This window comes from Thunnus thynnus, chromosome 9, assembly GCF_963924715.1.
Source record: "Thunnus thynnus chromosome 9, fThuThy2.1, whole genome shotgun sequence".
Taxonomy (NCBI): Eukaryota; Metazoa; Chordata; class Actinopteri; order Scombriformes; family Scombridae; genus Thunnus; species Thunnus thynnus.
This window is the reverse complement of record NC_089525.1, coordinates 1,448,084-1,462,406: the sequence shown is the minus strand read 5'-3', so window position 1 is coordinate 1,462,406 and position 14,323 is coordinate 1,448,084. Positions and strand designations below refer to the sequence as shown.

The window sequence follows — 14,323 nt, the reverse complement described above, 5'->3', positions numbered from 1 at the left end:
TTCCTCATCTATTCTTTCTTTTCTTTTCTTCACTGCATTCCTTGTCATCGATACCATGATTTCCCTGCACTGCGGTGTTTAGCTGCACCTGCTGAGCACGGTGTCTGGCAGGTTCCTTTAACCTTGGTTCCATTTATGTTATATTTTTTTGTTTTTGTTTTTGTTTTGTTTTTCTGTTGATGTTTCATGCCCTTCCTCTGATTACAGTACTTTTAACCTTCATGTTCTAGAAAGAGTCAGTTAATTATATTAATATACAGGGCATGCCTTTTTGTCACCGTGTGCATCACATTTAGCAATATGTGGACTCGGGACCAAGTTTTATTTTTACAATTAAGTCAGTGAAACCAGTGTTTTTTGCCATATTATATCTAAATATTTGTGAAGACATGCGTGGTTCGGTGGAAAATGTTCCATGGCCCAATACCGGTCTGTGGAAGTAACATAGCACCAAATAACAAGCAGCTTTGCAGTCCTAGTTGACTTATTGGGAGAAACTTCTTTATTTCACCAACACATCTTGACCCAGAGCTTTTGACACAGTGTTTTACCAAAACACTAAACCGTCCTGTACAGGGTGTAAGTTAGAATGCACAGGGAATCATAAAAAAACAACAACATTACAATAGTAGAATGTATATTACAATGTCTCATGTATATGTTGAATAATATCAAAAAGGACTACAGCTGTGCTAGCAGCTCTGTGAGGCTGCACTTACACTTAATGCTAACATTAGCATGCTATACATCTTTGAGTTTCACTATGAATGAAAAGTGCAGTCCAAATGAAATGTATTATTTACTGGTATTATTACTATCATTATTATTATTATTATTATTATTATTATTATTTAACATGGCCACAGTGACAATGTTAAAATGCTGATGTTGAGTCAGCTAGATTAGAAGTCAGCGGATGCATCCTCTCAAGACCTTGGATGTCTACAAAATTTCATGGCAATCTATCAACAGTTTGTGAGATATTTCAGTTAGGACCATTCATAGAGCCATCCTGCTAACATGGATAAAAACAATATCATTAAAGAAACAATAAATATGGCAAAAAGAATACAAAATAGAAAAAGAAAAAATAAATTCTAGCACACACTACAATACATTTAGGGAAAAAAAAGTTGTCTAAACCAGCATCCCAGAGGTGCCCTGGTTTAAAGGTGTCACATCCAATAGATCTTATGGATGTTTTTGAGTAACATTTTTTGTCTGTGGGGAGGACATGTTCATTTCCTAAATATCTGCAGGTGGCCACTCATTGGTTCATTTGATTTATGCTGCACAATTCATCCCTCAAGGCTTGAGACTTTAGTGTGTTCTGGCAATGGTTTAGCTATAATAAGCAGACACCTGTCCTCTGACCTCCGAGCATTCTTATTAGAGGACCCTCACATCCAAGACTTGGCAGGTCCACAGTCCCACTGCCAAGTGAGTCTGCAACCCAATCGCAGGATGAAGAAGCTGGCAAAAAACAAGATGCTGATGAGGTGTCCTCTTAGTCCACACGATGAAGATATTTCAGCAGGCGTCTTGGCCTTGTGCCTCGCTCTGTCTTTGTTAAATGAATCCCTCCGCCAAAGTTTTATTAATTAATGTAAGAAGGAGGAGAACACTTTCTGACGACTTACTATGAAGTTGGGTCTGAGGTATTTTTTCTCATTTTTCAGCCACCACTCAGTGCTTATGCCACACAACATTAATAATGCTAATTAAGCACTTTGACAGTTAATTTAAGATAATTAATACAAATACTAATATTAGATGGCACACAATTGGAGCCAGGCAGAGTGAAACCAAATACCTCTTCACACATGCCAAAAGCCTTTCAGGGGAGTGGGGGGGTGGGGGAAGAAGTCAGCTCAAAAATACCTGCACAGATCTATATTTCACAACTGGGCTGTCAGAATTTTAAATGACTTCTAAAATCACTGCAATTTTTCTGCACAGGAAGATACAACTGTCAGGACTGCTTCCTTGCTGCTTGTCTTGGATTTGCCCAGCCTTAGCTTTGAGGATTTCGTCTTTTTCGATTCCAAAAGTTGATTAAAATCTGCCCATTAGGTCTGTTTATAACCCTGCACTTTTTCATCTCCTCCAACCTTAATGAGCAAATTGCCTTTTTTCTCCATATAGAAATACAAAAGCCCTTTAAAAAATGATGGTCAAGTCATACTGCTCGAGAGCTATAACAGGCGGTCCAGATGGTCCATTTGCAGTGCGGGAAGACGTCTTGGCTTGCCGAAGACAGAGGGGCAATAAGTCACTGTCGCCGCCTTAACTACCAAACACATTACCTCTGAAGTATATGCCATTTGGAGTGCCAGGCTCATTTTTAACATCTCCAAGGCCGCTTAGCTTGATCCCCTCCACTGAAAAAGTCCAAAAGATTAACATAGTGGGCTCTGTGAATAGTCACTCTCCTGCAGTCGATATAGCTTAGCTTATCTCAGGAGTGTTGTTTGCAAGGAGCCCCCGGAGCTATTGGAAGCACTGAGCTCCTTTTTCACAGCCAGGGCAGACACAGAGGCTGTAATAGATGGTGATTGCTGTGTAAATAAAGACTACACATACAAGCAGAAGAGGGCAGACAAAGTAAATCAGAGCTGCTTGTTTTCCTGGGAAGAAGAGGTCATTAGCTGTAAGATGCTAGTTCTCAATTAAGAACATAACGGCACATAGCACATCTAAACTCCACACCATAACATGAGGAACATGCATTAACAATACAGGCAGGGGCCAATATGATCTGAGCACTTGTAAAACCTCTGCCTTACTGCGCACTACTTCCCCTGATGGGTATTGAACTCAGGATTGGAAATTGTCTTATTTATCTCCTCCTGACCTCCTCCCCAGACACTTGTCTTAACCTTCGCACACTGTCTTAATTGAATAAGCAGGGGAGGAGAGTTTGTGTGTGTGTGTTGGCTGGCTGGCCGCACGCATGTCAGTAGCTAGGTAGAGTTTATTATCAGTCTCAGGCGCTGTCCCGCTGCGGTTAGTGTTTCCTTAATGAGGCTGGAGAGCAGTGCGGGCCAAAGCTCGTTAGCCGGGCCCCAGGGTTAATGTGTGATAGAGTGTCTGGCTAGCCCACTGGTAAACAACAGAAACCTTAACCAGGAGGGGTCATGCGTGTCCTTGCATTTTGTTTTCTAACGTGACATAGACACTGCTCAGGTGCAAAGAGTTCGTACTGATTTCCACTCAAGAAGTACTGGACTAAAAAAAAAAATATCAATCCATCGGAGAGTGTAAAGAAAGTAAACAGTGGCATAACCCACAAACAAACAGTCAAAATGACAGATTGCTAACATTACACTTTTTGTGTGCTCTTTAACACTTTTGTCAAAGAGCACACAAGCATCGCAATACACTGACTATGCATCCACACTGCGTGCAACATGATCAAGAAGTCCATTAAGAGCAAAAGTAGAGATTTTCAACAAGCTTGTCAACATAGAAAAATTACCCACTGTTCAACAGCCAATCAAATATCTATGCCTGCTTGCCTCCATATGACTGTAAAGGAAGATGGTCACAGTTGGGCAACACTTTGCAGTTATTTACAGCTTTAATTTTCCTGATTAGGAAAGAAAATGTCTGCACACACCAGCATATAAAACACCATTCACTCATTCTGTGGAATTGCCACCATCAGGGTGTTTTTTGTATTTTCACTCACAGGATTAAGTAAATCCATGAGAAACAAGTATCTTGTTCAACTTTGATGAACCTTGACTTTCCAAATTTGCCCCCTTGACCAAGAGACAACCATCCTGGAAATGGCTACAACAGAGGAAGTAAATCTATCATAGCCTATTAGCTGTGTTTTATAGAACCTTACTCTTCTGCAGTATAAACTGCTCCACATAAGAGGCATGGTCTTCAGGCAGTTATGAGACAAGAGTCCATGGTACAAAAAATCTCTTGCAGAAACTTAAACATAATTTCCAGTTAACCAAGCTACCTGGCCTGCTAACTCACAGTAATCAAGCCAGCAAGCTGACTGCATTTCAAATATCGCACAGTATAATACATAATGGAAATAGATGTTCAAAGAAGATTTAAAAGCTGGTGCAAGCCTCCATGGAAAAGTGCAATTTAAATGTTAAATTCTTGGAAAAACCTTTTCACTGGCTATTTGTTTTCAAAACTGAAACTGACAGCAGTCAGGTGTCATTGGTTGATTTATATCTGTAGGTGTGATAAGTACTGATTATGCAATATGGTTCCTTCTAGAGTGCTATATTATTGTATATATTGCACTACTGCAGTAGTAATACCGATGTATTAACATGTAAGCAGCTTTTAAGTGTTGCAGATGGTGAAGATGGAGCTCATTTTATATTGTTGGGATGTTGACATTGCATCACATTTTCTTAACTGATCACATGTTTTGTATGGAAACTCTTAATCTAGCTGTCAAATAGTGCAGTGGAGTAAAGATATGATATGGCCTGAAATGGAAATATTAAAGTACCTCAAAGCTGTACTTAGGTACGGAATCAGAGTACTTTCCACCACTGGTTGGTCCAGCTATCGGTTCATTTCAGGGACCTGTGTTTACCCAGAGCCCCCAGATCACTCGCTGGTTAGGTTTAGGGGAAGATCATAGTTTGGGTTCAAATGATCACTTCGTTAAGGGTAGAGAAATAATTTGGTGTGGGTTAAAGTTACTACTTCCTTAAATTTAGGCTACCTTTGTCATTAGGGCTACAATAATAACTACAGGTTTAAGGTTAGGGGATGATCATAGTTGCACTTTTTAAGAAACTATCACAGCTCACGGTTGGGAACAGGAAACGAACAGCGATCTCCTATTGCAAAGTCCACTGTTGGGTTAATGCCTCCATCCACCTCCTCCTCTGAATCAAGGAAACTATAAAAGAAGGAAGGGTCATTATGTCACCATGTAGTGGGTGAACGCACATTGGTGCCAGACTGTAAAGCTCTCGGTGCAGTTAGCATAGTGGTGAATGGGCAGACCAGTCCTTCATCTCTCCCCTCTCACTTTCACAGGTTATCAGTCTGGGTGATGGAGGCACCGCTATTTTTGTTTTGATGTTATTTAGCTAATGTTTCATGTGGTTTCAAGGTACATTTTGTTTGATTTGTATGTTAATTCAATAACTTGAAATTTGTATGCAAGTTACATTATGCTACATTTATGCATATGTGACTGAGGTTAGTAACAGGGTAACGCTAGTAAATTAGCTTAACCGTGCTAATACCCTAACTAAATGAACTCTGAGCCTGTTAGCTTACATTATGTAACGTAATCTACAGTTTTTGATATAGTGACCGCAGATGGTGAGGTGGTGAATTGAAGCCAGATTGTATAATAATCCTCTCACACTTTTAATTTCCCTTAATATTTAAACATTAATTATAGATCCACGTTATCATGAACACTCAAACAAGCAGTGTTATCTGTACTTGGGATTGTAGTGAGCCATTACTATTCCATAAGCACCTTTCAATTTGAAAAGATACAAGCCAACATTTCATCAGCCGAGTCATCAGCGCAAGGGAGAGACTGATATTAGCTAAGCGTGAATATACTGATTCATTTTCACCTCAACCACGTTAAATAACTGATGAAATTATCATCATCGTTCGTACAAATCCAAGATGACATCAAATAACTTAACTGAAACAAAGGTAGCTAAAAAATATTTGCAGGACAGATTGTTAATAGATTTTTAATATTTCGTTATACTGAGCATATATCACCAGGTATGATTTTAGTTTCCATGTAGTTTATGTGTGTAAAATCGCACGACTGTGTTGTCAAGTGCAGAGACACTGGAAACACCACAGTGGCTGCCACACACACTCTTCAAAATCAGTCTGTATTCTCAGAAGTGTGTTCTTTCATTAGAGGCATTTCTTCATCAAAGGTCATAATAAAGTAACTCTATAATAAAGTAACAAAGTAATAAAGTAACCTATTAGATATGTTGGGTTTTAGAGTGCTTCTCCCTGCACCCCCCATAGGCTTCAATAGAACTGGCACCAAAGACTGGCACCAAGCAGATATTAGAATGCTGGTATGATGTAATGACCCTTCTGTCTTTTATAGTTTCCTTGCTCTGAATGAGGAAATCTGTCCACATATACAGTATATACGTCATCTGAACTGCACCACTGCTCTGGGTCATCATTACTAGATGGCATCTGTCACTCAAACGTAACTATAGTAGTCATTTTTTGGCAAATGACATTATGACCTATTTTGTTGTTTTACTCAGAAGGACAGTCTCAAAAAACAACCACAAAGAAAAGAGAAATGACAGAAAACAACTGCTTCACATCATGTAATTCTCCAAAATGACCACTGCTTTTCTTTCTTTATTCTCATGTTCTCATGTGCTGTTGATATTCTGGAGGCCAGATATGTGATTGGCGACAAGTTGCACTGGTTTAATTTGAGTCTCTCCAGCCCTTTATACACAACTTGACTTTTAAGACTGCTGTGACTTTGCTGTGGAGTCCTTCTCTTTGACTTTGCCTGTTGGTGTATAAGTTAAGGGGAGGAGAAGGCGGCAGGCTGCACTGCTGTGCATTCGTGCGGGAAACGAAGTGTTATATTTTCCACCACACTCTCCCCCTCTCCCTCCTCACTCCGTCTTGCCCTATCTCCCCTCTCTCTCTGTCTGTGTCTCTGTCACTCTGTCTCTCGTCGTCCTCCCACTCTAACCCCTGAGGAGTGTGTGGAGGCGGTTTCTGCAGGTCCAGGGTGCCTGTGTCCTTGGTTGAAGGTCTGTGGTGGGGCTTGTTTTACTCAGACTTCAGGGAAATCCTTCCATCGCTCCAGCAGCCCGAGGCTCTTTCAAGTGGCCTTGGGCTGCTGATGGAGACTTTATTCACCCCCCCCCCACCCAACCTACTCACCCTCACCGCCTGCCGTATTGCTCCCATCTCAGGGCCTGACTGCTCCCCTAAGCTCCTCTGACCTTTTCTGCCCTAACATCCCCTTCCATCCTTTCCCTGGAACCCCACAGATTTTCCAGCTCCAGCTCTGGACCCGAGGTCCTGCTTTTCCTCTTCACAGCTCGGCCCCCAGGTGTCCTGGGTGACTGCAGAGGTTCATTACAGCCTAAATCCAGGCCAAGTCTTCCCCCATAAGCATCTTAAACATCCATTAATGTGATTCATCATCATAATGGAATTGCTTGTCAGCTAGATGGTAATGATTTGTAAGCAATAAAGTCACGCGCTGCTTTTTAGCAACTGGGCTAATTTCCCTAGTATCAATTAGCAGGGTATTACAGTGTTTTTTGCTGAAGTGATTTTAATTAATATTGCGATAGATGAAATCAATAAAAGTGTTGCTGTGGCAGGCAGAGCCACAGCCGCTGTTGGTGAGAAGGCAGTGAGTAAGTTGATGAGAGCTTTCTTTGGAACATCACAGCACAGATTGCGTGTGGCGTGTCGTGTCCCGGGCAAACTGTACCCACACCTTGTACTAGTGTGTGACAAACGCACACACACATACAAACACACACACACATCACCTTGTGACAACATTACTTGCTGAGGTCTAATCTAAAACTTAACTTTTAGCCTAAACTAAACTAGTGTGTAGGCCTCAGGGTTGGCATAATTTTACAAGCAGGAAATTGACTTGTTGATATCTGTTGAGAGTGTATTTTTATTTAACCCTCAAATTGACCTGCGCTGTTTAAATACCCCCACAAACAGGCAAATAATCAGTTCATATCAATCAAAATTTCATTATAGCTTGTCAAAGAATTCAGAAAGTCAGAGAATCATTTGATGTATTCACTATGAATATAACTATTATTATTTCCTTTCTCACAAACTGTGACATTTTTACAGTTCTTCTATTAATATAACACAGAGGTGCTCACTTTCTCTATTAGTCCCATATTTTATTATATTTTGTAAAGGCAAGTCCACTCGCTCACTGTAGATATGATGTCATCATGTTTATCAATCCCTTCACTTTTTTATTATTCTCCACATGTTGAGCAAACTCTAAATGTTTGCTAACTGTACAGAAAGGTATTATGGGTAACAATAGGTCACAGAGGCTCACAGAGGAGCCGATACACACACCTCCCTACGCTCAACAGTGGGATTTGCGGACCTGAGTGTCAAGCAACCTGATTGGTTGATCCAATTCAGTAACTCATGAGTCACGAGTCCTGAAAATCAGGACTTGAGTGGGACTCAAGGCTGAGTCCTGGACTTGAGTACTACAACACTGCTTTACACACAACACAGTTGATCTAAAGTGCTTCACAACACACACACAGAGGAAGACAAAAACTAAAGAAGGAAAAAAAGATTTAAAAAAAATAATAATAACAATAACAATAATAATAATACTAGTAAAGGCACATGGTTACACAGAGCCCATAGTGGCAACACAGACCTCCAAAGATTTTAGGAGAAATATCTGAGCTGGATTAAGTTAGTCACTGTTGAAAGCTAATGAGCAGAAGTATGTTTTAAGATGATGTTTGGAAATCTCAATAGTGGGGGAGAACTGGATGGTGGGAGGAAGAGAATTCCATAGTTTTGGGGGCAGTGATACCCAGTCCAGCTCTGCAACCCAGCAGACCCAGTGACATGTTATCAGCCAAGTTATTGTCAGGATGGCTGTGATTTGATGTGAACAGCATGCCTCTGTGTCATCTGTTTGTACTAGAAAGTGTTAAGTTTCTGTATAGATTTCACTGTTTAATCAAGGTACTAGTTGGCTCTGGGAGTGTTTGAAATACGTTGTTGTCTGTGTGTTTAGGTTTTTGCACAGGTAAGAGCAGGACAGGTTAGTTCAGATTGTATTTGTGGCTTCTTTTGTTAGAAGACAGGTTTCAGTCTCAGCTCTAAGTCAGGAGCCCATGTATTTACCTGATTGAAGCAGCACCCGCAGGCCATTTTTCCTTTGTAGTTCGCCTCTTTTATTTTTGTTATTTGTACACTTAAATCAACTACAACCAATCATTGAAATACATAACTTCTTCTCCCATCTAGTTTTATGTTGCTTAGCTTTCCCCTAGAGAGCTGGGTCATAATAATGTGTGCGTGTGTATGTTTGTGTGTGTGTATGTGTGTGAATTGGTAAATGAGAGGCACATTGTAAAGATAGTAAACACATAAATGCAGTTGATTTAGTATTCCATTTTACTATGCATACTTTGCATTTGAGCATTTTGGCATGGGCTTCCTTTGGGATTAATAAGTACTATCTTGGCTATGGTTGCTAATAAGTGTGCTGATAAATGTCATTTAACCATAATAAATCTAATTATAATTAATGTTGCTGGCTCTAAAAAATAAGAATAAAACTCCCTCCTAAAAAATTAAGCATAATTTTATGCTCACTATTCACTGATTTTAATAAAGAAAAGAAAGTTATTTTACAGATTTTTTTATAGCTTTAATAAAGTGTTAACAAATGGTCAAGATTGTAAAATAAATGTTAAAAAGTCTCTAAAATCATCTCAAACTTTAACGTGCAGTGTTTGTGTTTGGATTTAACTTTTAAGTATGTACAGTAATGTTAAAAACCTGAAAAAGTACAATCTAAATACTATTTATCATTATCTATCATTAAATAATATTTAATGATTCAGCTTTTGTAGAATTACAGCACAAACCTTAACTAAAAACATCATTTAATATTTAAACTACTGTACTGATTAAGAGTAGAAAAAAATCTTCAAATTCTCATAAAATATAAGCTTTAAGATTACTGTGAAAGATCCTCAACTGAAAACATACCGAAGAAAATCAAAATAAAATGATGCACCTACAAGATTTCCACTGTTTCAATTAAAGTGGGGTTGGAAACTTAATTGCAAATAAAGAACACACCACTCATTATTTCTGCATGTGTCTATCTTGTCTCTTAGGGTTACTATTATGATGAGGTCATGAAACACCTTTGAAAACAGGTGGAGAAAGCAACAGATTGTGCTGTTGAGCTGAGGCGGTTGTGGTCTGTTGTTTTGTACCAGTTTTATATTGTTTTCCACAATATTCTCCTGACCCCTGGAGGCTCCTTATAGTTCTGATAATATATGTGGACGAACATTACACTGTCTTATAATTCAGAATCCTAACTATTCAGTGCATTAATAAGTAAAATCAAAACATCCATGAGCCCAAAGGAGGTAGACTATTAAACTAGAGTGGGCTTTATGTAGATTTATTATGTATTCAACTAATTCATAATAATTTATTCATTTCAGGTATGGACGTTTGCCTATGATTTAGTAAAGTCATATAACTGCAACTATCCTGAAAGCTATGCAGAGAAAGGGATGGCTGGAGCTGCCTGGTTTACAGCCAATAAGATGTACTGTATGTATATTCCTACAGCTCTCTCTCTGTGACAGAGAGAGACCTTTCACAAAGCTTAAGAGGTTTATCGTATGACTTTCAATGCAGTTAACCATGTTAACTTCCTCAATAACAATAAATGACTAGCTCATGCCTCTTTAAATTGATGTCTTGTGTGTGTGTGTGTGTGTGTGTGTGGTTTACACATGTGTAGACTTTGTTTAGCCAACATTTTAGAGCTACAACAATTTGATAATAGAGTAACTGTTTGACTGTTTTTTTTAAACAAAATGCCAAAAAATATCTGTTTTCAGCTTCTCAAATGTGATGATTTATTGCTTTTCTTTGTTGTACGTGATGATAAACTGTTAGACAAGACATTTGAAGACATCTCCTTGGGGTATGGGGACCTGACAGGAATTTTTCATTATTTCCTGACACAAAATTTATAGACAAATTTAGATTTTATAGACAAAAATTTCTATTCATTGATAAAATAATTAGTAGATTCATCGATAATCATTAATTGCAGCTCTACAACAATTGAAGAGAAAAACCTGTTGATTCAGAGGACGGATACAGATAAAATTTACATGTTTGAATGAAATATTTGATTCATTAGTTTCTTGATGTATTGTTTCTGTAGTGAATGTGGACCAAGACAAGTACTGCCTCCAAGATATGCTGATATAAATTCAGTAACTGCTCAAAACCAGTTTATCTCATTTTCTCCAAGACTGTGGTAATTGTGAAGCACCACCACAGATTAAGTACAAGTCTTTTGAGCAAACATACCCACTCAAATCCACTCGAAGTGAAGGCACAGAAAATAAAATCAATCTAAGAGCCCAATATGATCGATCCACTTTGTTTTAGGATGCACATTATTTCATTTTTAAATACAGCCCTTATTTTACTTGAAATGAGAAGAGAGTACGTATTTACTATCAGAGTACTGAGCCTATTATTTATATAATTTGTGTATAATAGAATGTTAGTTTTTTTCATGTTGTTGGTGTATTTACTCATTCACACGTCATATCAACTGTATTCATTGTTCTATGCATTGAAGTAGGCACATTTTGAACATCACTGCTCTAGTTTATTTAATGCAGTTAAGCATTACAGACAGATAATACAGAGACATTGATTTTATTCATTGGTCTCCAGTCTTAACATGGAGGTCGTCACCATGGTTGTCCCCTCATCCAGTGAGACATCCTGTTCAGCAGCTGTGAAAGCCGCCTCTCTTCGTACAGCTCCTCCTGGACCTCCTGCTCCATTTGACTGAGACAGAATCTCCTCACTGTAGTCCAGGCCTGTCAACGACACTCAGTTAGTCCCAACAGTAAGATAATAAAGGTTTATAGTAGAGTAGTGTTACATACAGGTTTACATATGAAACTATGGTCTGCAGTTTCACTATATTTACTCACCAGTTTGGAGGAGATGTTTTGTCAAATAAACAGTCAGTTTGACTTACTCCTCCACAAACTTTCTGTCAGCAGCCAGATCTTCATCTGTCTGACAGTTAAGCAGGGACTTGATCCTGGTTGTCACAGTGGTTGTCCCCTCATCCGGTGAGATGTCCAGAGAAACCGCCCTCTCCTCCAAGTCCTTCTTTCTTTTTGGTCTTCTGTAGCAGAAACCTTTGAATAAGCCCCCCCCCCTCCAAATTCCCTCTTTTTGGTCCTCAGTGGCAGCAGCTCCTGGAGAAGCCTCCTTCCCCCCCAGAAGTCCCTCTTTTTGGTCTTCTGTGGCAGAAGACTCCCCCCCCCCAATTCCCTCTTTTTGGTCCTCTGTGGCAGCAACTCCTGGAGAAGCCTGTCTCCCCCCCAGAAGTCCCTCTTTTTGGTCTTCCATGGCACAGAGACATTGCTATGATTTAGTCTTCTGATGGACAATGGAAGCAGCATGACATTGCCCTCCAAATGCCATGGAAGAAGGCACGCACTCTCTTCTTCTTCTTCATCTTTTTCTTAATTCCAAAGTCCTCAGCCTCCAACTCCTCCTGCAGGACTTCCAGCTCCGGCTCATTGTATACAATCACGTTGGTTTCCAGTCTTGAGGATGAGGATGTCCTCACAGTGGCTGTCACTTCATCCAACGAGACCTCTGGAGCAGCCTCCCTGTCCTCCAGAGGTCCATCTTTTTGGTGCAGCCCTGGCTCCATGTGAACGATCACGTCGGCCACCAATCTTAACATGGACGTCCTCACAGGGGTTGTCTTCTCCAGTGAGACCTCTGGAGAAGTCTCCTTCTCCTCCAGAAGTCCCTCTTGTGACCCTTCCGACGTGCTGAGCTGAGGCTGAGGTCTGCATGCGGCAGTCTGCACTCTGTTGTCCATATCCTGGATCGCAAAGAGGACGTTCTCTCTTGCACAGAACAAGCTGTCATCATAGTCCATTATGTGGAAGGTCCTGGAGTGATTTTCAAACTCCTTAAAGATGGATTTGACTATGAATCTTGCTGCTATAGTGCAGACCCCGAGCAGAGGAGCTGCAGAGAGAGGTCCATACTGAGGCAGACAGGGAGCTGCTGAGTCACTCAGCAGTCTCCCAACCTCAATGCTGGCTGCTTCAATTTGGTCTGCAGACTCTGGTTCCTCCAGGAGGAACTTAAGAGTGGTGTTTACCACCTCCTGGATGACTGGTGCAGTGCTCTGGTGGAGCTCTAGCTCTCCTGGCTTTGCATCCCCTGAAGAGACGGAAGGAATGCGAGATCCACCAAAATATTTCAGCAGCTTGCTGAACAGTGATGGTAGATATTTTCGCACAGCCTCCTCTGCTTTTGGTCGGAGGACTGTAACAAACATCTGAAGGCCCTCCATTGTGACCTTCCTGTTCAGCAGCTGTGAAAGCCGCTTCTCCTCGTCCAGCTCATCCTGGACCTCCTGCTCCATTTGACTGAGACAGAATCTCCTCGCTGTTGTCCAGGCCTGTCAAAAACACTCAGTTAGTCTCAACAATAAGATAATAAAGGTTTATAGTAGACTAGTGTTACAGACAGATTTACATATCATACTATAGTCTCAAGATTCACTATATTTTACTCACCAGTTCAGCCATGAGGAGATGTTTTGTCTCGAGTCTGCCATCATCATTCATCATCATCATTTCCTGAAACCTGTAAAAATAAAAAAAAAACATTGTGTTATTTCCTTCAGCTGTTATGTGTTTGTAAAAAAGCTGTAATATAATATGTCAGTTTTATATCAGTATATGAGTCAAATAAACGGTCAGTTTGACTTACTCCTCCACAAAGTTCCTTCCTGTCAGCAGCCAGGTCTTCATCTGTGTGACAGTTAGATGATCGGGGACTTGATCCTGCTGCTTCAGGAGCACGAATTGCCTGAGCATCATTTTCTGCAAGACAGATTCAGCAAACAATCAGCTCACCGAAACACCATATTATAGTCAAATGTAACAGTAAATTGAACAGTGCACCTTTACATTTGACAGTGACTTACTTCTGCTCGGTAGCGGCATCGCTCTTCTTCAGAGAAAGAGGATGGTCTCATTTGTTGGACTCGTTTAAAGACAGCGCTGGCGTCCATTTTTAAGAGATGTCAGTTTTCCACAGAGAGAAAAAACCAATCTATCAGTAAAGTAAACAACCAGTAAACAGGTTTGTCGAACGCAATGAACGAATACGTCGGTACAGAGGGTTTGGACAGCTGAGCGATCAGGTACCAAATGAGTGAGAATGTGCAATTGTTCTAGACATATGGAATGTAGATGTGTGTGACATCATCAACATTCTTGACACATCAAAGGACGGAACTGATGAGCAAATGAGCTTAACTCCGCCCACTGCATAATTTTGAAAAATGCTAAAAAGTGGTCAAGTGGCTGAGGGGGGGTTGTAGAGTGGGGGGGGGGGGGCAGTCACAGACGGACTGACCCCCTCCAGCAGGCCAGCACTGCTGTTAGCTGCTGTTAGCTCCTGAAGATAAAACTGTGTCAATCAGGGTTGGGGGAGGCGGGTGTTATCATCCTAC

The 14,323-nt window shown here is 40.4% G+C and overlaps 1 protein-coding gene across 1 annotated transcript; it reads right to left on the bottom strand.

The window, feature by feature from the left end:
* Positions 1-12,106: 12,106 nt before the first annotated feature.
* On the bottom strand, positions 12,107-14,003 carry LOC137188713 (uncharacterized). Its single transcript, XM_067598338.1, has 4 exons — positions 13,793-14,003; positions 13,576-13,688; positions 13,380-13,449; positions 12,107-13,261 (listed from the first exon to the last, which is right to left on the bottom strand). The coding sequence occupies exons 1-4, from the start codon at positions 13,877-13,879 to the stop codon at positions 12,209-12,211; spliced, it is 1,323 nt and encodes a 440-aa protein (XP_067454439.1). The 5' UTR covers positions 13,880-14,003; the 3' UTR covers positions 12,107-12,208.
* Positions 14,004-14,323: the final 320 nt, after the last annotated feature.

What these genes read in the sequence shown, in the direction of transcription:
- LOC137188713 (XM_067598338.1), bottom strand. Translation starts at nt 13,879, where the DNA reads ATGGACGCCAGCGCTGTCTTTAAACGAGTCCAACAAATGAGACCATCC. An exon ending in GGAAGGAACTTTGTGGAGGA is followed by an intron (nt 13,450 to 13,575) that starts GTAAGTCAAACT and finishes TTATTTTTACAG; the next exon opens with GTTTCAGGAAATGATGATGA. An exon ending in ATCTCCTCATGGCTGAACTG is followed by an intron (nt 13,262 to 13,379) that starts GTGAGTAAAATA and finishes TGTTTTTGACAG; the next exon opens with GCCTGGACAACAGCGAGGAG.